The sequence below is a fragment of the Nelumbo nucifera genome, chromosome 7 (assembly GCF_055504915.1).
Source record: "Nelumbo nucifera cultivar China Antique chromosome 7, China Antique-T2T, whole genome shotgun sequence".
Taxonomy (NCBI): Eukaryota; Viridiplantae; Streptophyta; class Magnoliopsida; order Proteales; family Nelumbonaceae; genus Nelumbo; species Nelumbo nucifera.
The window spans coordinates 55,959,839-55,984,974 of record NC_142655.1 but is presented as its reverse complement, the minus strand read 5'-3'; the positions used below and the strand labels follow the sequence as shown (position 1 = coordinate 55,984,974).

General features: G+C 39.1%; 1 protein-coding gene across 2 annotated transcripts in view; it reads right to left on the bottom strand.

Annotated features, from left to right (window-relative positions):
- Positions 1 to 2,515: 2,515 nt before the first annotated feature.
- The window catches only part of LOC104599679 (ATP-dependent zinc metalloprotease), a 38,074-nt gene continuing 15,453 nt past the window's right edge, over positions 2,516 to 25,136 (bottom strand). Inside the window, exons 4-8 of one of the 2 annotated variants that reach the window (XR_735552.3) lie at positions 6,623 to 6,699; positions 3,603 to 3,679; positions 3,394 to 3,526; positions 3,094 to 3,299; positions 2,516 to 2,979 (exon numbers count right to left, since the gene is read on the bottom strand). Coding sequence is in view for 1 of the 2 variants with exons in the window: in XM_010262306.3 (XP_010260608.1) it covers positions 3,144 to 3,299; positions 3,394 to 3,526; positions 3,603 to 3,679; positions 6,623 to 6,699 (443 nt within the window). In the remaining variant the exon portion in view is untranslated. The remainder of the gene's footprint in view (positions 2,980 to 3,093; positions 3,300 to 3,393; positions 3,527 to 3,602; positions 3,680 to 6,622; positions 6,700 to 25,136) is intronic. The other variant, XM_010262306.3, reaches the window with a different exon arrangement.

Below are 25,136 nucleotides of genomic sequence, written 5' to 3'. Positions count from 1 at the left end.
ACCTTCAATATAGACAAAGTATATCTTTAAAACACCAACATTTTTAATATAGACGAAGTTAGTTCATCACTGGAATCTTCTTTACTATGACAAAATCAACGAAAAGTTGTTAATGTTCTTTCAAAAAAACCCACTATATGAACATATAGATATTACTTGCAAGATGAGCAATGAAAATCTATATGTTTTCCTGTTTCTTGATCAAGCATAATGTCAAACAATTCAATTTAAAATGAATATATGAAGACGACATGCATTGAAAGAACTTTGGCTCCTATAAATTGTAGCAAATAAAATTCAAAGGACAAGGCAATTCATTAACAAAATGGGAAGATCTGCATGAACCTAACGTAATCCTGAACCATCAGCTCACTAAGAAGATAGCAATCCTTGATGATGTTCTTGAGTCTCCAAACATGGTTGATTACGAACATGGAATCACCCTCGATAATGATCACTGAAATTAAACGCAATGTTGTGGGCTTCCCAGGCAACCCATGCTTCAGCAAGATCGATATATAGTTGTGATTCCAATAGAATAAGCTTTCAAATCCAGAACCTAATCAAAATTATCTCTAGCAATGCACGCAGTGGAAGAAAAACCATTTGGACAACATGATGCGTCAACAATAATTTTGATGACACCCTCTTGCGGACATTTCCACAAAATTGGTAACCATGACTTCTTCTTCTTCTTCTTCTTGATTATTATTATTATTACTATTTTTTTTATTATTATTATTATTATTATTATTATTATTATTATTATTATTATTATTATTATTATATGCTCCCCACACAAATAGGTTTGCATGTCCATGGAAAATTTTCATTTTTTCATTTCTATTACAATAGACTATTACAAAATCTTTCTCAATTCTATCTTTTCATAAGCACCAATTTATTTTTATGAAAAATCATTATTCGCTTTCAAAGTATTTGAAATTTTAATCCACCAATCCCGAATTGAAATATCCTCACCACTAGATATACTAATGTTAGACTTAGAGCCAATGGTCAGCCAAACTTATTTAGCTTAAGTAGCGTTAAGTACTTGTGCAACCAAGAAAGATGTGACCCATATCTTCTTCTTCACCACAAACAGAACAAGCACCACCAATATCACAGCCCTACCAAAAGAAATTTTTTATGGAAGTTTATAACTTAGCATAAAGACTTTTAAGCTTCGGGGGATACCGAATTTTCCAAACACCTCTAAATAGGCTGACAGGCACAGGGGTAACCAAATTAGCTACACATTCCTCATTGTAATGCAGCCCTCACCTTGAATTTACGATTGGGTGTGAGTATACATACTATTCTGTTCTCAGTGGGAACAGAAGGGAGAATAATAAGTCTAATTTTCCACTAGGCTGATATAGGCACCAAAGACTGAATCATCTGCTCTTTCCAAACATTTCTCTCATTGTCAATAAGGTTAACAGGTCATTGTTCTCAATTTGGTCCTGCTTCACATCTTTCTTTAGCAAGAGGAGCACATCCAGCCTAGGTATTTGTCTAAAATTTTACCTCTTACCATCACCAATGATCCATCCAACACCCCTCTTGATTACATCACGATAGGATACCTCTCTATGCCCAAAAGATTCCCTTTCTGGGTTTGACATCCCAAAAGTCACATCTTTTAATGTACAATCACCTTTTCATGGTGGATTTAAAAGACTTCATCAAATATTCAAAATTTTGACAGAAACAAAGAGGTGTGATTTATCATCCACTGTTAAAAATGACTGTACCTGCAATTTTAAAAGGAGCTTCTTTTTTGTTTGCATACAATCCCCCAAGGTACTTTTTATTTTGCAATAATCGATGTCCCCCTCCAACTTATCGGTGAAACTAATATTAAGCATATTATGTTAACTAAAGAGAAAAGAAAAGAAACATAAGACAAAAGAAGAGAAAATCCACTTCAAGAATGGAGGACAGGAGGAGCATAACCTTCTTCATAATTCACACCCTCTCAAAACCCACATAGCATCTACAGTTATAAGAGATTACAACCCCTTGATTACTTTGTTGATCCACTACTAGAATAAGATTCCTACCATACTTAACTACTAATTAAATCTTACATTTATCCATCCCAATTCAGACTTGAGGCTACACATATTTACTTATTAATAATGTACTAGTGAAGGGGCAGGTGCCTTAAACGTGACAGTTTCAAAGAACAACTACAACAATTTGAAGAGTAGAAAAATCTGGCTTTCTGAGGGACAGCACTTCAACATTTTTTTCTAATCTTCCTACTACATCTCTTAAAATTGTCTTTCTAATACCCTTTGCGATACCAATACTTCAAATTTTGATGCCAATGCCAATGTTAAGTTTGCCATACACTGCCAATTCTCAAGCCCTGATAAAGGTTGTATCAAGCTGGCAGCCAAATGTTACACTTTTTACCAAACCCTTAAGAACATGGATTCTAAGTTAAGGAATGCTCTCAATCATTCTCTCTAGAATAAAAGATTTTACTTGAGGAAGAGCATTAATTGTTGCAAGCAAAAGGCCAAAAATCCAATAACATACCCATGGGAGAATGATCAAAATTCACCCAGGTTCACAATTCACCACTGGAGTGGTAGACTTCTATTAGTATAAAGTATGAATACACTTGCACATAATGTACATTTTTATTTCAACACAGTCAATTATAATTCCTCTCAGAATTGCAACGTACAAAACACCCTATCCATCCCTGGCAACAACACAATATCTCAACCCAAGGTGCGCAGGTTCTTCCATGCTTGGGTTCCAAGGAACTCTCCAATGTAAGTTCTACTTGTTTCTTATCTATAGCATTTTGTCGACTTCCATCTGTGGATTCAGTTCCTATAGGACTCACAAGATAGAATGTATTTACATGAGTGAAGCATGAAGAATATTTCCAAAATAGATCAGTCTCCCGCTGTATTGGCAAAGAGGTATGAAGTGTATGCAATCTGACCCCTATCCATCCTGTCCATATCAAAGAAAAAAAAATTGAAATTTCTTTATAAAGAAAGAACAAAGTGAAAATTAACATGTATTTAAGCTCATTCTAACCAAAAAGAGAACCCATAATGATACTACCTTACATGTGTTAGGTGATAAAACCTTGATGCATGCGTTCCACTCCCAGTTTATCTCGCAGAAGCCATAGCTTCTTCAATACTCCTAATGACAACACTAAGACTGCCGCCACTTTCTAGAGCTTTAACAGCAGCTCGATGTGCATGCTTATGCCACTTCAGAAGATTATAAGACTGTAGAACTGACCACCTTGCTTGGTTTGACATCTACTTAAATTAAAGATAAGAACAAAGTTCAGTCCCAATATTAAAAAATAATAAAATATATAGATAAAATATGTAAAAAGAATCACATATAGACCTCTGCAATAGACAATGGAGGTTGCAGAAGAACACTGATGCTTCTAAACAGGTTTTCATCATTTTCTCCACCCTCGGCCTCTCCATAGACAAGAGCCTCAGCTGCAATTCCAGCAAAAAGGACCATGCAGTACCTGAGCATTTGTTTGTACCTAGGAATTAATAATCACTTCACAATATGATGGGAAATTTACTTGTTTCACATCATACCTGTCAAAAGCAGCAGTGCTAAGTCGGCCTTCCGCAAGTTCATTTTCCAACTTCTCATCCCAAAACTGAGTTCCTGCCTGTACAAATGCACTAGCAAAGTAACATATGCTGCAATGGCTTTATCTAATGAGAAAAGAAAAATAGAACTCTTATGCCTAATAGGAGGAAGAGAGACAATGGAGATGGGTAATTACACATCATATAAAAGTAATACAAAAGCAAAGGCGATATACAAAATTGTAATGACTACTATTGGATTAAACTCGTGAGCCACACTATGGAACTTTGGGAGAGAATAATTGAGCACAGGTTGCAATATTAAACAAGTATATCAAAGAACCAATTTAGGTTTATGCTAGAGAGGTAAACCATGGAAACTATCTTTCTTTTGAGACGGTTGATTGAAAAGTTAAGAGAGAAGAAGAGAGATCTTCATATAGTGTTCATTGATCTAAGAGAAAGCATATGATTATAGAATCGCTTAAGAGATAACATGGAGGGTTTTGGGGCAAAAAAAGTTCCAAATAGTATGTGGACCTAAGCAAGGATATGTATGAGGATGCAACAACCAATGTTAAAACACCTGTACCTGTACAGCCAAAACCAAATTCTCAATCCGTCAACTACCTTCAAGCATGAACCCTTCTTGATCAAGACTCAGTGCTTCTCAATTCCTTTCCACAGGGCACCACATAGCACAACCACAAGAACTTTTGAACAGTTACAAACATCCATCTCATTTGGTTCAAGACCATATTTGGCTTGGTTACCTCCCTCCGCCAACTTTTGGGTTCAGAACAGGACCACTAGTGCCACTTGGTGAGTAAGGCTTTATTAACCAGATGCACCTAAATCAACCCCAGGCTGCTTTTTCCTTTAGAAGTACATAATTTTGACTAATTACCATATTTGCCAGGGTAGGAAATAGAGGCAAGTAATAGGCTGGAAGATTGAATAAGCTTCTCTTTAAAAGGGTTAGTTCGCCACCCTTCAATAGGCAATTTATCTTCCAAGAAGATAATTTTATCTTAATCCTTTCAACAACTGGGTCCCATATAGCCTTATATTTTCATTTATCAAAGGAAGAATTTGAGCTTTTGAGGCTAAGGGTTTTAAGAAGAGAAAAAGAAAGCCCCCTCGCTCAGTTCTTTTTCCCTTTACAACATTCCTTAAAATTTTTTAATATAAAATTTTAGCTTTATTTAGTTGCTAATAATTTTTTGCCATGCAATTTCTCTTTAAAATACTTATTATGTCATAGTTTTGTGTTTGATATATTAAAATTAATTGATTTGAAATGCTATTGTCTTTTAGAAAAGATAATTTGTTATGTTTGAAGAGGGAAAATTGATGTTATTGTAAAGAGCATTGCTATTTTTTAGATCTATATGCATACTGAATAGCATGTAAAATTAGGGAACTAATGTAGAATTTAATTTTTCTTTGTACTGGGCAACTAGGCACTCAACTGTCACCTAGAATTGCCTAGAGGCCTTGCCAATTATGATTTAAACGATCCAACTGTTTAGATGAGAAATAGATTATCCAAGAATTAGAATCATGTCAAACCTACTGACTTACAATCATTGGTGCAACCAGACAGGAATGACTTTGCAGGGTCCTACTTATGCCATAATGGATCTTTAAGTAGTTTTGCTGTCATCGTCCACCACACCATCTCTCACTTTTGGAGTCTCTGCATTCCTTTTCTGGAGCCCCCACATTTGAGACCCTATACATTGCTAATTTAATGACCTCCAGTATGGCCAAGCCAGCTTATGGTCAATACATTAACTTGAATCCGTAGCAGAGAAATTATTAGAAACCAGATCCTTCTTACAAGGATTTGCCCCCACCTCCTATAAGATAATTCTGCACTTAGACACTTCAATCTTCTTAATAGAAAATACCCTACTATCCTTGAAAATCTTCTTTCAACTTTATGATTCGGCAGAAAGAATATGGAAATTTTTAACATAGTCTCCAAACCCAAAGGCAGAAATGGCCATTCTTATACCAATCAAAGGGCTATTGTAATGAGGGGAAGCAGCGGGACCAACCCAACACCAACCCCCTCCCTGAAAATACAATAAAAAGAAGAATCTGATCTAACCTATACCCTTACCTCTTGATCAATGACAAAGAATGCTATATGGCCTAGAATCAAACCTCTTGGGGCTTGGAATAACCTCCTCATCAGCCAGTTACCAAAAATAGAAATAATTGATTTATGATTGAAGTTTCACTCTCTTTTCTGCCCTCACTGATGATGTTTAATTGGTGTTTCCATCAAGCAGTCGGTCAAATTAGGCATTTACCCAAACAGGCAACTGTTCAGTCCTTTCTGTAGGATTTGGTGACAATTGAGACCCAATTTTCGGCTTCTTAGTTCATGTAGGACATTTCTATTTGCTTCCTCTCCAAACTTGATACAAGCAACCCTATTGCTTGACTCAAATTGATCTCATTCATTTCTCTTTTCCTTTTTTTCTTGAACATAACAAGGAAATTTATTGATTAAATAGTTAAATAACTCATTTCTCCATTCCATTCCAAAATCACATATTAGGGATTTCTATACCCAGTTCCTCTCACTTCCAGACCCAAATTTTTTAGTTTCCTTTGATCTTATAACCCCCTAACTAGAGTTTTCGTGTGCCTCTTAGGACCAGACATGCTCCTATATCAGGAACATGTATGCATTGTCTATCTCAATCCAACATTAAAAAACTAGATGAATAGATCAACATGTTCTGCCAAACCAAATTATACTCAAAAGCATGAAAGTATGTCCATGACTTCAACTATAATTCTATATTAAATGTACCTATAAAAAATAATAGTACAAAATGTGGAAATATCCATCACAAATTTCACGATGTATAAGTATGATGAAGCAATTGACTCAAATGTAACATCAGCAAACTTCAAACTTCATGAATATTTCCAATAGCCTAAGAGTTCACATCAGGAAAGTTTCTGGGTATTTCAATATAAAGTGCAAGGACAATTAGCTGTACCTGCCCTTGGATGCCCATTTGCATTGCAACAATTGGATCTAAAATCACCCCACGAATCGGGCAGCCCAGAAGGTATGCTGCATATTCAGTTAAGACATAAAAGAGATCATTTTATGAAAAAAAAGAAAAGAAAAATCTTTCTAAAGAATCTTTCTACGTGAAATATCATCAGTTGTACTGATAAAATAAAAACAAAGAATTGTAGGAGACCAAAAACAGGAACAGCAAAAATGTGCATAAATAGACAAGCCCAATAGTATATGTAAGAGTGAAAGAAAGAAATCCCACACAAAGGCTAATAGTCTAGCAAGAATAGGGTCAACAAGAGAGAAATATAATCCGGAATGCCGGGGCCAAGGTAAATTTGTAATTTTTCTAAACTTGGACTATATAGTGCTGTCAGAAAATGGTGATTAACTTGTTTTCTATTCTACTTCTCCAAGTATCTTGATAGTAGTTTTGTATTGTATATATATCATCTCTCTCAATAAAATTTCACTATTAATAATCACAAAAAGAAATGGAGATAGATTCTTTTCCTAATTGGATCAGAGATTTTTTTATAGGAAACGGTAACTTTCATTAATTAGAAAATCAGAATTACAAACTGCCACCTACAGAAGGAAAAGGTGACCCCTGAACAAAAATCAAATTACAACACAGCCCAAAACAAAGACTCTCTATTTACCCCTTGCTTTGCTAGCAACTCATCTAAAACATTTGCTGACCTCCTAGTCCAATTAACAACTACACCCAACTCCCTTGTAAGGTTCAATAATTCTCTTACAGCTTGTCTTATGGACCAAATTCCCAAACTATTTGTTTGCACCAACCCTGCTACTAACTTTGAGTCTCCCTCCATAGGGCTGTCAATGGTCCAGGTCTGGTTCAGGACAAGGTAGAACTGTTCTGAACCGATTGTTAAATCAATAGGCCCAGAACTGAACCAGAACCTAACAGTTCCATAAAATTAGAGCCAGTACTGATCCCACCAGTTATCAGGACAATTGGGTCTGGCCCAATAAGAACCAATTAAATTTAAAAACTGTTAAAATCTGTAGTTTTTTGTAAACAAAGAACATTTTATTCAATGACCTGTAAACAAAGAACATTTAAAAACTCTTAAAATATGTAGTTTTTTGTAAAAACTATAAACTGTTACAATTATAGATATTACTATAATACAAATTTCAAGAATGCCATGAAAGCTATGGAGATAACAGCAGGTACTTGTCTTATTATCGAATATTTAATTGGTTCGGGACAGCCAAAACTGATCCCAAACCAATAATAGTCGGGACACAATAAAGAACCAGAATTGACCCAATGGGATAGAGTTTCGAACCAGAACCGACATAATTGGTTCGGTTCTATTGGGTAGAACCGACCCACTGACAGCCCTATCCCTCCACTTCTAGTTGTTGCATACCCAATTGCTTAGCCAATTTAAGCCCCTGAAGGAGGGCCAGCACTTCTGCTCTAAGTGAGTCCCCCACACCTATTGGACCGGAGTACATAGCTAGGATTCTTCATTCCCCATCTCTAAACACACCCCCAATTCCAGATGGTCCAGGGTTCCCCACAGAGCTGCCGTCAAAGTTTAATTGGTTCGGTTTTATTGGGTAGAACCCACTGACAGCCCTATCCCTCCACTTCTAGTTGTTGCATACCCAATTGCTTAGCCAATCTAAGCCCCTGAAGGAGGGCCAGCACTTCTGCTCTAAGTGAGTCCCCCACACCTATTGGACCGGAGTACATAGCTAGGATTCTTCATTCCCCATCTCTAAACACACCCCCAATTCCAGATGGTCCAGGGTTCCCCACAGAGCTGCCGTCAAAGTTTAATTTCACAGTATGCTGTAAAGGAGGGGACCAAGCTGATGTAAGGTAGAACAAAATACCGAAGACCCTACTATTATACTCCATCCTCTAGTCAAGTCATCTGTAGAGAAGTCCTTGAACAAATCTAGAGTTTTCAGCCAATGTATAAGCCTTGATGGTGATCCCTTCAATGAGTTCAGGAGCTGATTTTTCTTTTCCTTGGAAAATCTTGTTGTTTCTCTCTTCCCAAACTGCTCACAAGATAGCTACCCTTGTTCTCCACATCACCCTTCCCTTCTTTGGTTGTCGGAAGAAGCTAGGGTCAAAGAGATCCTCTACGCTTGAGGGAGAGTTCCACCTGCAATCAAAGAGAGAGGAGAACCAATCCCATAAAAGAGTAACAAAGGGACAAGAAAGTAATAGATGATTTACTGTCTCACCATTCCTCAAGCAAAGGCTACAAACATGTGGAGACAAGCACCAACTTGGTCCTTTTTCTTTGAAGCACTTCTAAGGTATTAATTTTTTGGAGAACCACTTGCCAACAAAAAGCCCTTACCTTTGGAGGCACCGGAGAACTCCAGGTTTAGGAATACATCAAGGCAAGGTGGAGCCAAAATGCCTATCCTCGAGTTTCAACTACCTTGTATTGTTTTGGGCCTCAAAAATCATGAGGCTTGTGCCTCACCACCCTTCACCTCAAGTTGGTGAGGCACACACCTTATCTAATCAGCCTATTAAAATGAAAACGAAAAGAGAAAAATTATGGGATAGTTTCCAAAATTCAAGGAAACTTAATTATTTAGTTACTGACTAATAAAATCATACAGTCCACACTCAAGAGTCTTTCCTGATGTTGTTCTTAACCCAAACATATCATTTTGTTTCTCTTAATTACTAAATAAATCATGATGTTCTACTCCACATCTCAATCTATTATACCAGAGAGTAGCATGTCTACTCATATGTTTACCCATAACACCCACGCACCCATAACAAGCAGTAGTAGTAGAACCCACCAATCTAAAAACTAAGTTTTATTTTTATTTAACGAAAAATAATATATAAATAAAAATTATCGCTACAATAAAAATTAAACAAAACTGTCAATCTCTTTATACTAAAAAAAAGCTGTTAATATCTTTCTAAACACTCTCAGTTGCAAGCCATTTAGCACCAACAAGGTTATATATATAATGAAAAATGTTCTGTCAAAAATATTTATAAATTAGCTTATATTAGACATAAACTAGAATGCATGAATAAATAAATAGATTATTTCATTTAGGTGAGGATCAAAAGATAATCTAAGTAATAGGAATATGTTATAAAGACTAATAAAAGACCAAAAATATAGAAAACTTGGAAAAATATTAAAGTATAAGAAAGAAAGTTAAGAAGAAAGTAAGTGAAGTTATATTTAAGGCAATATGAACTCTATCATAAATTAAGCACTAAAGAGGGAGAAAATAGAATTTCTAAACTAGCAAAGATGAGAGAAAAAAGGCAGAGTTAAACCATAATAGGTGCACTAAAGAGGAAGATCAAAGATTCTTGATAAAAGATGAGAAAATCAAGAATGGAAAAACTATTTCAAAATTTAAAAAATAAAGAACATGTGGATGGTGCTAATGGAGAGATTAGAAACTTTAATAATTTTAAAAATAACATGTACCCTCATAAATTAGAACTATTGAGGTGAAGGGGGCACCAAAAAAGATGAAGAAGGGGAAGGCATTAGGATCTTATGGTTTCCAATAGAAGTATGGAAATGTATGGGAGAGGTAGGATTATTATGGCTAACTATTTAATAAGATAATGAAAGAAAAAAAAAAAAAAAAAAAAAGATGCCTAATGAATGAAGAAAGAGCACTATGGGACAATAATAGAAAGTTGTAATAACTATTCAATAACCAATGTTAGTAACACCTATACGAGAGACATCAGATTTTATAGTTACGGAGTGTTTTGACAAAGGTTCAGCATTCAGTCCTTATTTATTTGTATTGATCATAGAAGAATTAATTAAACATGTTCAGTAGGAGATCTCATGGTGCTTGTTGCTTACTAATGGCATTATTTTAATTGATGGAACTAACAAAGGGTAAATTACAAAATTAAGTTTATGGGCAAATACCTTAGAAACAAGTGATTTTAAAATAAGGACGAAAAAACAAAATATATGCTATGTAAATATAATAATAATAGGATTGTATATCAGGGTACACTTAGGATTGGATACCAAGAAAATTCAACAGGAATTTTTGATATCTTGGTTCAATAATTCATAACAAGAGAGAGATCAAGGAGGAGGCCAGGCATAAAATTAAAGTAGGAACAAAATGGACAGGTGCATCCAAAGTCTTATGTGATAGGTGAGTACCACTTAGACTAAAAGGAAAATCTACGAAACAGTTGTAAAGTCAACTGTTAGTGTAGGGGCATTTCTGTCTTTATACTTACGTTGAGGTTGCTGATCATATTAGAACTAGTGTCCCTCACTTAAATAAGGGCACTTGTGTCTTTTCCATTATATTAATAATATAAAAACATGCCTGGCCGAATGGGAGAGTGACTTTTTCCCTAGTTCGAACCAGACTTTTCTTCTCTCCTTTTCTCCTCCTTTCTCTCTCTTTCTTCTTCTTTCTTCTTGGCTGTTATCAGACTAACAGAACTCAAAGGCAGGCCGAATTATAACATGGTATCAGAGCACAACTAAGCAACTCGGATCTGCCCAGATTTCTGTTCTCTGCGCACTCAATCTAGGGTTTTCCCTTGATTTCTCTGCCATTGATTGGAGATAAGGGAAAGGGCTGAAAAGGAGTGGTCGCCGTCTTCCCTTGGAGGTTTCTACGCCTCCAGTTGTGTCTTGTGTGGTCGGTTTCTGTGGTTTCTAAGAAGCCCTCCCCTAATCGATGAAGAGAAGATGGCTGATTCGTGTGGTGCAGTGGGTGTCTTGTGTGGACTGATTTTCTTCTCGTGTGGTTTGTCTTTCAAGTGATGAGGTAAGAGATTTCTATGCATATTTTCTGTTATGAATCAAATAGGAATTATGTTTCAGATCGTATGATGGGATTTCAGACTGTAGTGTGCTAGGGTTTATGCAGTTTTTTTTTTGTGTGATTCGAAGGAGGAGTGGTGCTCATATAGTGGTGAGATTTCAGGTAGTCGTAGGGTAGGGTTTGTGGTGTAAAGAGTGCAATCTTCAGCAATAACAAGTGCTGAAACCAGTGTGATCAAACAGTGTGCAGTGTGCCGAATTCAATGATAACAAAATTCAGCAATGGGAGATAACAATGATAGCAAATCTAATGTGATGATACCTGCTGACTACCTGAATGTTCAAATGACCTCCATTAAACTGAATGGAGAGAATTATGTACCTTGGGCTAAATCTGTAGAAGTTTTTCTGAAGGCAAAGAAGAAGGTGAAACACATAAGGGAGGAGAAACCGTCCACTGATTCTCATGAGTATGAAGACTGGGAACAAGAGGATGCACAAATTATCACGTGGTTATGGAATAGTATGGAACCCAAGATTAGTGTAAATTTCATGTTTCTTGACACTGCCAAAGATGTGTGGGACCATGATAAGAAGTTGTATTTTGGTCAAGACAATACAACCAGAGTATATCAGCTGTATCAGGAATACTTTAATCTGCAACAGGGCAATCAGAGTCTTGAGGAGTACTATGCTAGTATGAGAAACATCCATAATGAGTTGAATGTTTATCACCCTCTCACTTCTGATGTCAAAATTCAGCAACAACAGAGAGAACAGCTTGACGTGACTCGATTTTTGGTGGGGCTGAAATCTGAGTATGAACCAGTACGGGCTCAGATACTAGGAGGGTCAGCTCTCCCTTCTTTAGAAGAGGTGTTTGCTCGACTTCGGAGGACTTCTATTGGATCTACTGAGAACTCTAATGTCTCAGATAGATCAACCTTTGCAGTGTCAAGGGGCCGTGGTGTTAGAGGTGGAGCTCGAGGAGCTCAATCTGGCCGTGGTGGTAGCAATGGTCCGGTATATGGCCGGAGTGGTGGTGGTGGACCTACATATAACCGTGGTGGTGGTCGTACTGGAGGTAGAGATTCAGGGGGAGCCCGTGGTAGAGGACGTGGCTCGGGTCCGAGGAGGTGTACTCATTGTGGTATGGATGGACATACCATTAATTATTGCTATGACTTGCATGGCCCACCCTCAACCTGGGCCAATCATGCCATGACTAGTGACACCAGTTCCAGTTTCAGACAAGAGAATCATTCAGCTGATCAGATGCCTCCTACATCCACAGATGGTTCCGGGAAGGAGATGGTGAGTGTTCCCCGTGATGAGTATGAGAGGTTTGTCCAATCCACATCTCAACAGAACACGGCTACTTTCGCACACTCAGGTATGGCTTGTTTGGCATCCACACCCAATCCCTAGATTATTGACTCTGGAGCTTCCGATCACATGACTGGAACTCCAGGTGTGTTTTCTTCCCTCTCTCAATGCTCAACATCACAATCTGTTATCCTTGCTAATGGTTCCACATCCTCCATTTGTGGTGTTGGTAATGTTGACCTGGACCCTGTATCCCTATCCTCAGTTTTGTATGTCCCTAAATTTCCGTTTAACCTTATGTCTGTTAGTAAGCTGACCAAGTCACTTAATTGTTCCATTACCTTTTACCCTTATATGTGTGTTTTTCAGGATCTCAAGACGGGGATGAAGATTGGTGGAGGGCATGAAGCTGGTGGATTGTATTATCTTGATGATGGTGGAAGAACATCAACAACTCTCCAGTCATCTCTCTCTCCTCTCCAGTGGCACTGTCGATTTGGTCATCCTTCGCTGAAAGTTTTGAAATCTTTGGTTCCTTCGTTGAGTCAACTTTTTGTTTTAGATTATGAGTCGTGTCAGTTTGGGAAACACCATCGTGTTCCCTTTAGTTCTAGGGTTGATAACCGTGTGTCAAGTCCTTTTTCTTTGATTCACTCGGATGTTTGGGGTTCTTATAAAGTGATGTCATACAATGGATATAGATATTTTGTCATTTTTGTTGATGATTTTTCAAGGATGACGTGACTCTATTTAATGAAAGAAAGAAGTGAACTGTTTACCATCTTCCAGAAATTTTATGCTGAGATTCGCAATCAATTTGGTGTTCACATTAAAATTTTTCGTTTTGATAATGGCCGTGAATATTTATCTTCATCATTTCAAGAATACTTGGACCAACATGGCATTATACATCAAACCTCATGTACCTACACCCCACAACAAAATGGGGTGGCTGAGAGAAAGAATCACCATCTCTTGAAAACAGCACGATCCCTCATGCATCACATGAATGTTCCCAAACCCTTTTGGAGTGATGCGGTGCTTACTTCTTGCTTCTTGATTAATCGGATGCCCACGTCTATCCTTGATGGTCATTCCCCATTTACTACCTTGTTTTCCACCTTGTCTCTGTTTCCTCTTTCTCCTCGGGTATTTGGGTGTGTCTACTTCGTCCATAATCTGGGCCCCGGGAACGACAAGTTAGATGCACGATCCCTTAAGTGCATCTTCCTTGGCTATTCTCGGACCCAGAAAGGGTATAAGTGTTACCATCCTAGTTCTCGACATTCCTTTGTGTGTGTTGATATTACCTTCTTTGAGTCTACTCCGTTTTTCTTGGGGTCCGGTGATGCTTCTTCCTCCTCATCACCTCCCCCTCTTCCACTTCCAGTTGCCGGTTCTGTTCCCCTTGTTCCATCCGTGACCAAGTCCTTGCCTCCGGTGCCACCACCTGTTGAACGCCCACCTATCCGTCAAGTGTATACACATCGCCCACGTGTACCGGCTGCTACTCCTTCGGCTCCATCACCGTCGACAGATCCGACAGTTGTCTCCACACCAACCCCGAACCCAGTATCTGATCTTGATCTTCCCATTGCCTTGCGGAAAGGTAAACCCAGTATCTGATTCTTATTTCTAATCATGTTTCACTCACTCACCTTTCCGCCTCCCATCGCCAGTTTATCTCTTTGTTATCCTCAGTTGTTGTTCCTAAGGATGTCCAGGAAGCCCTTGCCTCTTCAGGGTGGTGCCGTGCAATGGAAGAAGAGCTCTCAGCTCTACCTCATAATCATACTTGGGACCTCACCGCTCTTCCTCCTGGGAAGCAAGCTGTCGATTGTAAGTGGGTTTATACTGTTAAGTATTTGCCTAATGGTAGTGTTGAGTGCCTAAAAAATCGATTGGTTGCAAAAGGGTACTCCCAAACCTATGGTATTGATTACACAGAGACCTCCTCCCCAGTTGCTAAGATAGGGTCGGTTCGTGTTGTGATCTCTCTTGCAGCTATGTATGATTGGCCTCTATATCAGCTTGATATCAAGAATGCCTTTTTGCACGGTGATTTGCTCGAGGAGGTCTACATGGAGCAACCACCAGGGTTTGTTGCTCAGGGGGAGGATGGTAAAGTATGCAGACTAAAGAAGGCTATATATGGGCTTAAACAGTCTCCTCGAGCATGGTTTGGTAGGTTCAGTGAGGTGGTAAAGAAGTTTGGTATGAAACTATGCCAAGTTGATCATTCGGTCTTCAGTCATGACTCTCCGGTAGGAAAAATACTATTGGTGGTGTATGTAGATGACATTGTTATTACTGGGAATGATAAAATGGGCATTGACAGGTTGAAGAATTTTCTACAGGAACATTTTCAAACAAAGGACCTTGGTAAATTGATATATTTCTTGGGGATAGAAGTAGCAAGGTCTAAGCACGGTATTAATTTGTGTCAGAGGAAATATGTGTTTGATTTGCTGGAGGAAACAAGTTTGTTAGGTGCTAAACCAGCTGAAACACCTATGGAAACAAATACTAAGCTGAGCAATGATATGGGTGAAGTGTTTGAAGACCCTGGCAGATACCGACGACTTGTAGGTAAACTGAACTACCTAACCATTACTCGGCCAGATATTTCATTTGCGGTTAGTGTGGTAAGTCAGTTCATGCAGAAACCTCTGGTTCCTCATTGGAATGCGGTAAGAATTGTGAGGTATTTAAAAGGGGCTCCTAGTCGTGGTTTGATATACAAAAGTGGAGGAACACTTGAAATAGAAGGGTATACTGATGCTGACTGGGCTGGTTCTATGTCTGATAGGCGGTCTACCACAGGTTATTGCACTTTTCTGGGGGGTAATCTGGTGACATGGAAAAGTAAGAAGCAGACAGTCGTGGCAAGAAGCAGTGCAAAGGCAGAATATAGAGTTATAGCACATACTGCTTGTGAATTAGTGTGGCTAAGGAACCTTCTACAAGAGATAGGATACAACATTAATACTCCAATGAAGCTCTATTGTGACAATCAGGCTGCAGTTCATATTTCTTCTAATCCGGTGTTTCATGAAAGAACCAAGCACATAGAGGTTAACTGTCACTTTGTGAGAGAGAAGGTGTTGAATGGAGTGATAGACACTGCATACGTTAATACAGGAAACCAGTGGACAGACTTATTTACAAAAGGGTTGAGTCAGGGAAGAGTGGACTACATATGTAACAAGCTGGGATTATATGATATATACTCACCAGCTTGAGGGGGAATGTTAGTGTAGGGGTATTTCTGTCTTTATACTTACGTTGAGGTTGCTGATTTGTAATATTATATTAGAACTAGTGTCCCTCACTTAAATAAGGGCACATGTGTCCTTTCCATTATATTAATAATATAAAAACATGTTTGGCCGAATGGGAGAGTGACATTTTCCCTAATTCGAACCAGACTTTTCTTCCCTCCTTTTCTCCTCCTTTCTCTCTCTCTTTCTTCCCTCTTTCTTCCTCTTTCTTCTTGGCTGTTATCAAGACTAACAGAACTCAAAGGCAGGCCGAATTATAACACCAACAATGTTTTATGAATCATACCTCCCTTCTGTTAAGTCTCCATCAGATCTCATGACAATAATAGAAAAATGTGACCTAGCAATGATTTGTAAAAGACAAAAATGATGTTGGCCTACTTTTGTTTGCAGTTCATTCTATTTTAGGGTTGGATCAAAGATTAGTTATATTTTTTGTTGCTTCTTTAGTGGAAATTTTGCTAGTTGAGATCCTATACACAGTAACTAGGGCTTCAGGTATTCAAAAGGCCCCACAAAGTCTCCCTCCCTCACTCCATCCATCCCTCTCTTGCTATTGTTCATGAAATTTAATATACTCTTGCAACAAGAGTTTCTAAGCCAAAAATCCTATCACCATTCATGGAATCTATTCATGAATACACCAGTTCTATTGATCTTACTATGTTATTGGTCCTTTTTTTTATCAGAAACTCAATGAATTTTATTAAAACATAAAAAGAGGAGAGTACAACAAGAAGTCGTTCGAAATAACACCCACTAGAACAAGAGTCCACCCCCTATTAACATTGAGCCCAAAACAAATGATGTCTATTTACTCCTTGTTTAGCTAACCAATCTGCCAAACCTTTAGTTAGTGGACCTCCTAACCCATCTAAAATGAATTTGCATTATCTTGACAGCAACATGGACAGCTTGAATTCATTTCTAAATTGCCATAATATCCCTTCTCATTTTTTCAACCAACCAATGACTACTTTTGAGTCCCCTTCGACAAACAGCCTTGTGATTCTCATTTCCTTAGTTTTTCGCACCCCAACAATATCCACCATGAATTCAGCTTTCACTGAATCACCCTGACCAATAGGCCCCGATAACAAGCCACAAATGTTCCCACTCCCATCTCTAATCACTCCTCCAATTCCGGAGGGACCCAAATTGCCAAAATTACTTCCATCAAAGTTAAGTTTCACCCATCCCCCACTTGGGGGAGAACAAACCTCTAGGACCTTTTGTTTCTTAGAGGAAAAATGGGCAATTGATCCCTATTTTAAAAAGTCATCCAGTGAGAAGTCTGAGAAAAGTTCCAAAGTCTTCACCTAGTGTGCTACTCTAACCATGGTTTTCAAACCGCCATTGTCCTGGAGGTTGGACTGTTCGGCCCGGGAACTGTCCAGGCAACCGGTTCCGTTTTACCCCAACCCTGGTCCCTGACCAAAAACCGTTGAATTGGTCAAGAACCCGTTGACCCGGGCAGTCGACCCATCAACCCGTTCAACAGTTTTTGGCTGCTTTTATTTTAATTAATTTTTTAATTTTTTTGTCAGAATGGGCCGCCTGTATGGACCGGATGGTCAAATTGTCGGCCTGGAAACCGGTGACTAGAATGGTTCCTGTTACATGTCGTTTTTTAGAACATTGACTCTAACTGTAACAATCTCCAAGATTGCTTCCTTGTTTCTTTCACTTTCATCAAAGATTCGTAAGTTCCTTTCCTCCCATATTATCCACACAATCATTGCCCTTGCACACTTCCACAAGATTCTACCTCCTCTCTTTGTGCTTTGTGGAAAATATGGGCTAAAGAGTTTCCAAAGTAACAAGAGGGATCCACCTACAACCAAAAAGAGAGCAAAACCATTCCCAAATACAAGCAAAAGCATATGAAATTAAGAGATGGAAAGCACTCTCACCATTTTGTTTTGATCAGTAACTCATAAAAGGAATTTATTAATTTTAAAAGAAGTTGATAAACAAGACATTGTGGAAAATACAGAAGACACCAGAATGGTTCCGGTTACATGTCGTTTTTTAAAACATTGACTCTAACTGTAACAGTCTCCAAGATTGCTTCCTTGTTTCTTTCACTTCAATCAAAAATTCTTAAGTTCCTTTCCTCCCATATCATCCACACAATCATTGCCTTTGCACACTTTCACAAGATTCTACCTCCTCTCTTTGTGCTTTGTGGAAAAGATGAGCTAAAGAGTCTTTCCAAACTAACAAGAGGGATCCACCTACAACCAAAAAGAGAGCAAAACCATTCCCAAATACAAGCAAAAGGACAGGAGATTAAGAGATGGAAAGCACTCTCACCATTTTGTTTTGATCAGTAACTCATAAAAGGAATTTATTAATTTTAAAAGAAAGTTGATAAACAAGACATTATGGAAAATACAGAAGACACCAAGTGTCTAACCCCCCCCCCCTAACATATTACAGCTGAGCCCAAAACATACTCTGTCTCTGAACCCCTTGCTTAGCTAGACCATCTGCCAAGCTATTGGCAAATCTTCTAACCCAATTAACCTAAATAAGCAAGCCCCTAAAGAGCCATTTGAAACGCCTAAGGACATTCCTCAGATGTCAAGATACTCCCTCTTCCTTCTTTTAGCCATTCTACAATTGTTTTGGAGTTGCCTTCAATAATTAATCTTTCAATACCCAATGCTTTGGCTTTCTCAACTCCATAGAGCTGCCAAGAATTCTGCAGATGCCACATCACCTTGCTCAATTGGACCTGAGAAGAAAGCATATATAGCACTCTCACCATTCAACTTACACAAAATGCACCAATTGGGAGATAAGCACCAATTTGGTCTTGTCTTTTGCAGCAAATCACTCGTATTGATGCTCCCATGATAAACTTCCCAATTGGGGGGATAAGGGCACACCAAACTTCTTTAACAGGGAAGAAATGGGAAGGGGTTGTGGCCACAAGGGTAGAGAAGAAAGATTTACAAGTAAATGACCTAGAGGAACTGAGATCCCACACCCATCTATCATCCCCACTAACTCATCAAAAACCAGGTTATCCATGATATTCAATAGGTTAGACACTTGTAGGATTTTAGACTCTCTAAGGTTTGTCACAAACCCCAAATTCTAACCCTCCCTAGAGGAGGAGAAGACCCAAAGAAATCCGACACAAGTTTTTCTTTAAGGCTTGAGAGAATATAGAGAAGGGAACACATCTTTCAAAGAGATATCCTTAGTCCACACATCTTCCCAAAATCTAATCCTATTACTAGAAGACGGATCATACCTGATATGCTCAAGAAATTGAGGAAGAATACCACGCACTGCTTTCCATAATGCAGCTTGGTTAGCCCTTTGTAGAATATCGACATCCTATTCATTCCTAGAAAGCCCATGAATACTTGAAACCACTTTATTCCACAATCTATCATTTTCCAAGGGGATGCACCACAACCACTTACTTAAGAGAAAGGATTTTCTTACTAATGTTTCCTAGCCCCAGCCCACCCTCTTCCTTCCGTTTTACCACCTTCTCCATCTTACCAAATGATCCTTTTTTCTGCCTCCCAATTCCCACAAGAAGTCTCTCATCAATTTTTCAACCCTGCTGAGGCATCTTAAAGATAGACATGAAATAAATAGAGAGGTTTGCCAAAACTGATTTAATCAAAGCAATTCTTCCCCCTAAAGAAATGTAATTACCTTTCCACCTAGCTAATCTTTTCTCAATTTTTTCCACAATTGGATTCCAAAAGCTAACAAACCTAGGGTTGCCACCTAAATATTTTAAAGGCCACTCTCCTCTTTCACATCCCAAAATCTCTGCAAATGAGCCTAACTCCTCTTCATCAACATTTACACCCTCCACCACACTCTTGTTCCAATTGATTTTTAAGTTAGACATTCTTTCAAAGAGGCTTACCACTAGCTTCAAATTTCCAATCCCATTTGTGCTTTCACCAGCACAAAAAATAAAACTGTCGTTTGCAAATTGGAGATGGGAAACCACCACTCCATCCCCTCCCATCACCTATCCTTGTCTCCTTGTATTATCCCTAGAAATCAACCTACTATGTTATTGATCATCATTAACAATATGTAAAGAAACTTATATCAGCTCTAAACCCAAATATTTAGTTAACATCTTTGAAGATTCATAGAAACACCTAATTATTTTTTGAAGATAAATAAAGAAGAAATTTATTAAACTAAAGAAAAAAGACTACAAAAAGATGATAAGACATCACCCAACACCAACAAACAACCAAATCAGCCCTAAAAACTAACAAAACCACCTACCACAAACTAGACACAACATGACTCTCACAAGCAGCCACAAGTAGGAATGGCAACGGGGCGGGTTTGGGGCGGGGCACCCCCTCCCCGCCCCGTCCCTAGTGGCGGGGCGGGGCATCCACTCCCCGTCAAGGACAAGGAATCCCCGGATTTTCCCCGCTCCAAGGTAACTACTTAAAAATTATCTATTTTATGGAAAATTTACACAGGATATAGGAATTTTAGGGTATTTTAGGAATTGAATTATAATACTGTTGAAAGCTTGTATTTTCCTAAGTATAGTACCGCAGGGGTACTATTGTACTTTTACCCTTTTAGTTTTTGGTTGCTGTCGCCCTAGTATATATAACAAAATAGCTGGCGCCGCCAGCATGCTTTTGACTCTCAATCTTTTCTCCTCTCTTCTGCTCTCTCTCTTCTCCTCTTCTCTTCCACCACTGCACTGATAGCATGGTATCAGAGCAAAACTGTTAGATCCGAAAGAAGAAATTGAGCACAGCTTCCCTGTCTTCTCCATTCGCCAGATCCAAATCCAGATTCATTGAAGATTAAGATCCAGATTGAGATCGAACTGAAGTACCCTCTCTCCCTTCTCCTTTTTTTAATTTTTTCTGGTCGTGTGCCAGAACAGAACCTGTAATAGGTTCAGACTGTTAATGTGAGGCGAGCAGTCCCTTTTTTTTTCCTTTTTGTGGGGTCGGTTGATCCCTGTAAAACTGTAGGTCGTGAGGACCTTTTGTGGGCTGCATCAGCAGCTTTTATGGTGAACTGGAGGTCAGAAAGTGACCTGTACTTGCTCTAATTGCCTTCCTGTTGATGTGTAGGTCAAGAGATGACCTGTATGCACTGTGGCAACACTTGTGTTAATTCTGTAGGTCAAAGGATGACCTGTTAGTGCTGTTACAGAACCTGTATTTTACAGAAAAGAGGTGTGTTTTCTGAAGAAAAAAGGGGTTCTCCTTGGCACCCTGTGTTAGGATTTTTTTTTAAGGCTGTGTACCCCTCTAAGAGTGTTTTATTGAATCTGAAATCATGAGTGGTGAAGATTCTGCTACATCCAGTGTTTCCTCAATGCCGAATGGAATGAGTGGGGGTGCAGACCTATCCTTTCCCATGGCTGTTATTCCTCTCGACGGTTTAAATTATTTGGAATGGCCAAGAGGGATCAAGTTATACATTACTGCAAGGGGGAAGATAGGTTATATAAATGGGAGAATCAAAGAACCCAATTTTGGGAGTGTTGAATACGACAGATGGAACCAGGAGAACTGAAAGAATGGTAGGATCCATCTAATGGACGCCAATAAGGTTGCGGAATGGGTGGGCGAATTTAAAAAAATTTTCTACCTTCTTCCAACTGGGAATCATATTCCCTAAATTAAGAATTCAATATTCAAGGATCTTACTTGAACCATAATCGAACCAGATCTGAACCAAAAGCAAAAAGGGAGGAATATACCTGATCCGGAGAAGCAGTATCTCCCAAAGTTGGTGTTCACGCCCAAAGAAGAAACCAAGATCCGCTCCTGCTGAAGATGACACAGCAGTGGGTGGAACGGAACCAGCAGAGTGCGTCCTACACACTGGATCCTTCGCAAGAATCCTCTGGAAACTCTGAACACTGAATCTTCGTCAGTCTTTTCTGCAAGACTGATGTCAAGAACTGATTTCTTGACTTCTTTCCTCTACAAAGATCGAATCATGTGAGAAGCAATGGCGGCGGCGGCTGGAGGAGAACTCCAAGGACGAAGATAGCTTGATTGCTTCTCTTCTCTTTGGAGTATGAATGAGATCTAATCTCTATTCGCAAGAAGCTTTCTTGCTTTTTCTAAAACCCCCCTTTTTTTGTTCGAAATCTAACATGTTTCTCTCTTTTGTTTCTCCTCCTTTCTTCTTGATTAAGAAACCTCCTAATTAGGAGTTATCCTAATCCAAATCAGTATTTGGATAGGGGATTATCTTAATCCTATCTGCAGATTAAGTTAGCTTACTCTTGATCTTATCAGGAGGTTACCAGATTCAAATCTGATTTGAATTTGGTCTCCCAGAGTGGATAAGGTTAAAGGGCCCTACCTTTTGCTAACATTAATCTCAGATCCGCCCCATAGATGGGTGATCATATCATCCCAGCTCGAAATGGGCTTTTGGCCCATTAAGTATTCAGTGCGTAATTTGTTTCCAATCTGCTGCCCAGTTGGGCTTCTTTGTATGGCGTGGGACCCAAGCATTGATCTACACACCAGCCACATGGGTTCGGCCCAGCCTTTATTACAAGGTCCAACCGAATTCACTGAAAAGCTCAGTGAACCCCTGAGCCCATCACATGGACCCTATGGGCCCAACACTTACATTAAGTGGTCCCTGGGCCAAGCCATCTTATAAAAACCCAGGGACTGTGGTCAGGTGCAAGATTAGCCCATCAGGTATTATCCTAAATGGTCTTACACTTAACCTCTCAGCCCTTAATGATCAAGCACTGCCCGACAAGAGAGGACCTCTCCCTCGGCTACAAGGAACAGTGCCGCACTCTCCACTCACATGGATCCAGGGAACTAAAACCATTTGCAAACATTTCAAAACCGTACATATATATATATGTTAATTTTGCAAAACAAAATTCCAACGATTGAAATCAACTGCCAGCAGTTTGGTTTCCATCAGAGAGAGTGCATTCCCAATCATTACATTTGTCCAACAAAGGGGTTGATCCTGTCACTATGATCATCCACTCAGATGAATTCTCAGACTGTCCCAACATACCCAGGTTTTGATCCCCATCTAAGGATCTCACTGATTGGCATATCAAAGACAGCCCGATCCGACACCTAGTGAAGTGTCATAATCGAGTCTAGGGGTCAGGTGTAACTTCCCAGTTTTTTCCATCTATCTCCAAGGTCCAGGGCAATACTAGAAATCTGGTCCGGTTCAAGGATTTGAGTAATCCCATACTGCATGTGCCTTGGGTCTCACCCTGGCGGCTGAGACAGGCCATCCCAACACTTAGTGGCACACCAGTATCAGCCTTGGCAGGATAAATCTCCCCAGACTTATCCAATGGCTGTGAACATTTAAAACTAACACGAGTCTCTATAAGTGTCCAGTTTTAGGGTCTTACATAGAATCATACCAAACAACATGAATCAAACATGCACTTTATTTATTTACACTAAATAACAAAAGTACATCAAATCGGATTGAAGCTAAGGGCATACAAAACTGTCTAACAAGAACAGCATGGTTATGTCCTGGCTTTTAGTGTCTATGCAACCCCAAATAAGAAAGAACTTTATATGGGCTGAAACGGAAAATGAAATCTGGGAACAGGCAAAATCAACCTATTCTGAGTTGCGTCACTATGCAAAGATTTATCAGTTACAAGCAGAATCGTCCACTTGTAAACAGGGGGAGAGGTGTCTTTCTGTATACTACTCCAACTTGACCTCTGTCTGGAGGGGGCTAGATCATTATCAGAGTGTGGACTGGAAGTTTGATGAAGATGCAAAGTTATACAAGAAACTTGTATCTCAGCAGAGAGTGTTTGCTTTTCTACATGGCTTGAATCCGGCATATGAATCCATCAGAGCTCAGATCTTAGGTAGCAAGGATCTTCCCTCCGTCTAGGAAGTTTATGCTCTTGTACAATCAGAAGAAAGTATAAGGAACTTGATGAACAGTTCTGGAGGGGATGCAGTTGGGTTGGAAGCAAAAGGAAGTGTGATTACAGGTGGTGGGAACACTTTTAAGAGAGGGGACTCTCAAAAAAGGGCGGATGACAAAGACAAACTGTGGTGTACTCATTGCCAGAAACCCCAACACACCCAAGATACATGCTGGGATCTCCATGGGAAGCCAAAATGGGCTCAAGATTTGAATAAGAAGCAAGGTTCAGATCTGAACAAAACGTCAGGACAGCAAAGTACAAGAAAGAACACTATGGCAAACATGGCCTCTCAGGAAAATCAGCCCCCCATTACTATTGTGACACCGACTCATGTCTCCGGATCTGACCCAAGGGAGGATATTATTAATTCCTTCCATGACCATTTAGAGCTCTGTGGTAGAGCAATTCGTCAAATGGATGCTCCTCCCTCAACGTCATTTACGTCTACATCAGGTAACTCTGCCACAACCTTCCATGTTGCATCTCATACCCCTGACACTCCCTGGATCATTAATTCTGGAGCGTCTAAACACATGACTGGTACATCCTCTTACTTTCAAACCTATCACCTCCCTTCTGGAAGAGACAATGTGAGACTAGCTGATGGATCATATACTACCATAGCTGGTCAAAGAACCATTTCTCTTCCTTTTGGCCTTACACTCTCTGATGTTTTACATGTCCCGAAATTTCCCATTAATTTGTCCTCTGTTAGTAGTATTACAAATTCCTTAAACTGCTCAGTTACCTTTTTCCCTTCTTATTGTGTGATCCAGGATCTGGCCTCAAGAAAGACGATTGGTAGAGGATGTATGGTGGATGGACTTTACATGCTAGAGAATAAGGCTGGTCTTCAAGTCACAGAGTCTAAGAGTCAGTCCTGTAAGAGTCAAGTCTATTTATGGCATTGTCATCTTGGTCATTTATCTTTTGAGTCTTTAAAAGTGGTTTTCCAAAATTGTTTTAAGTTGGTGTCAGTTTCAGACTTTTCTTGTCAAACTTGTTAATTGAGTAAGCAATGTAGAACTCATTTTCCTTCAAAGAATAATAAATCTGAATTTCCTTTTCACATTGTTCATTCTAATGTGTGGGGCCCAGTTACTTTACCATCTGAGAGTGGCTACAAGTATTTTATTACCATTATTGATG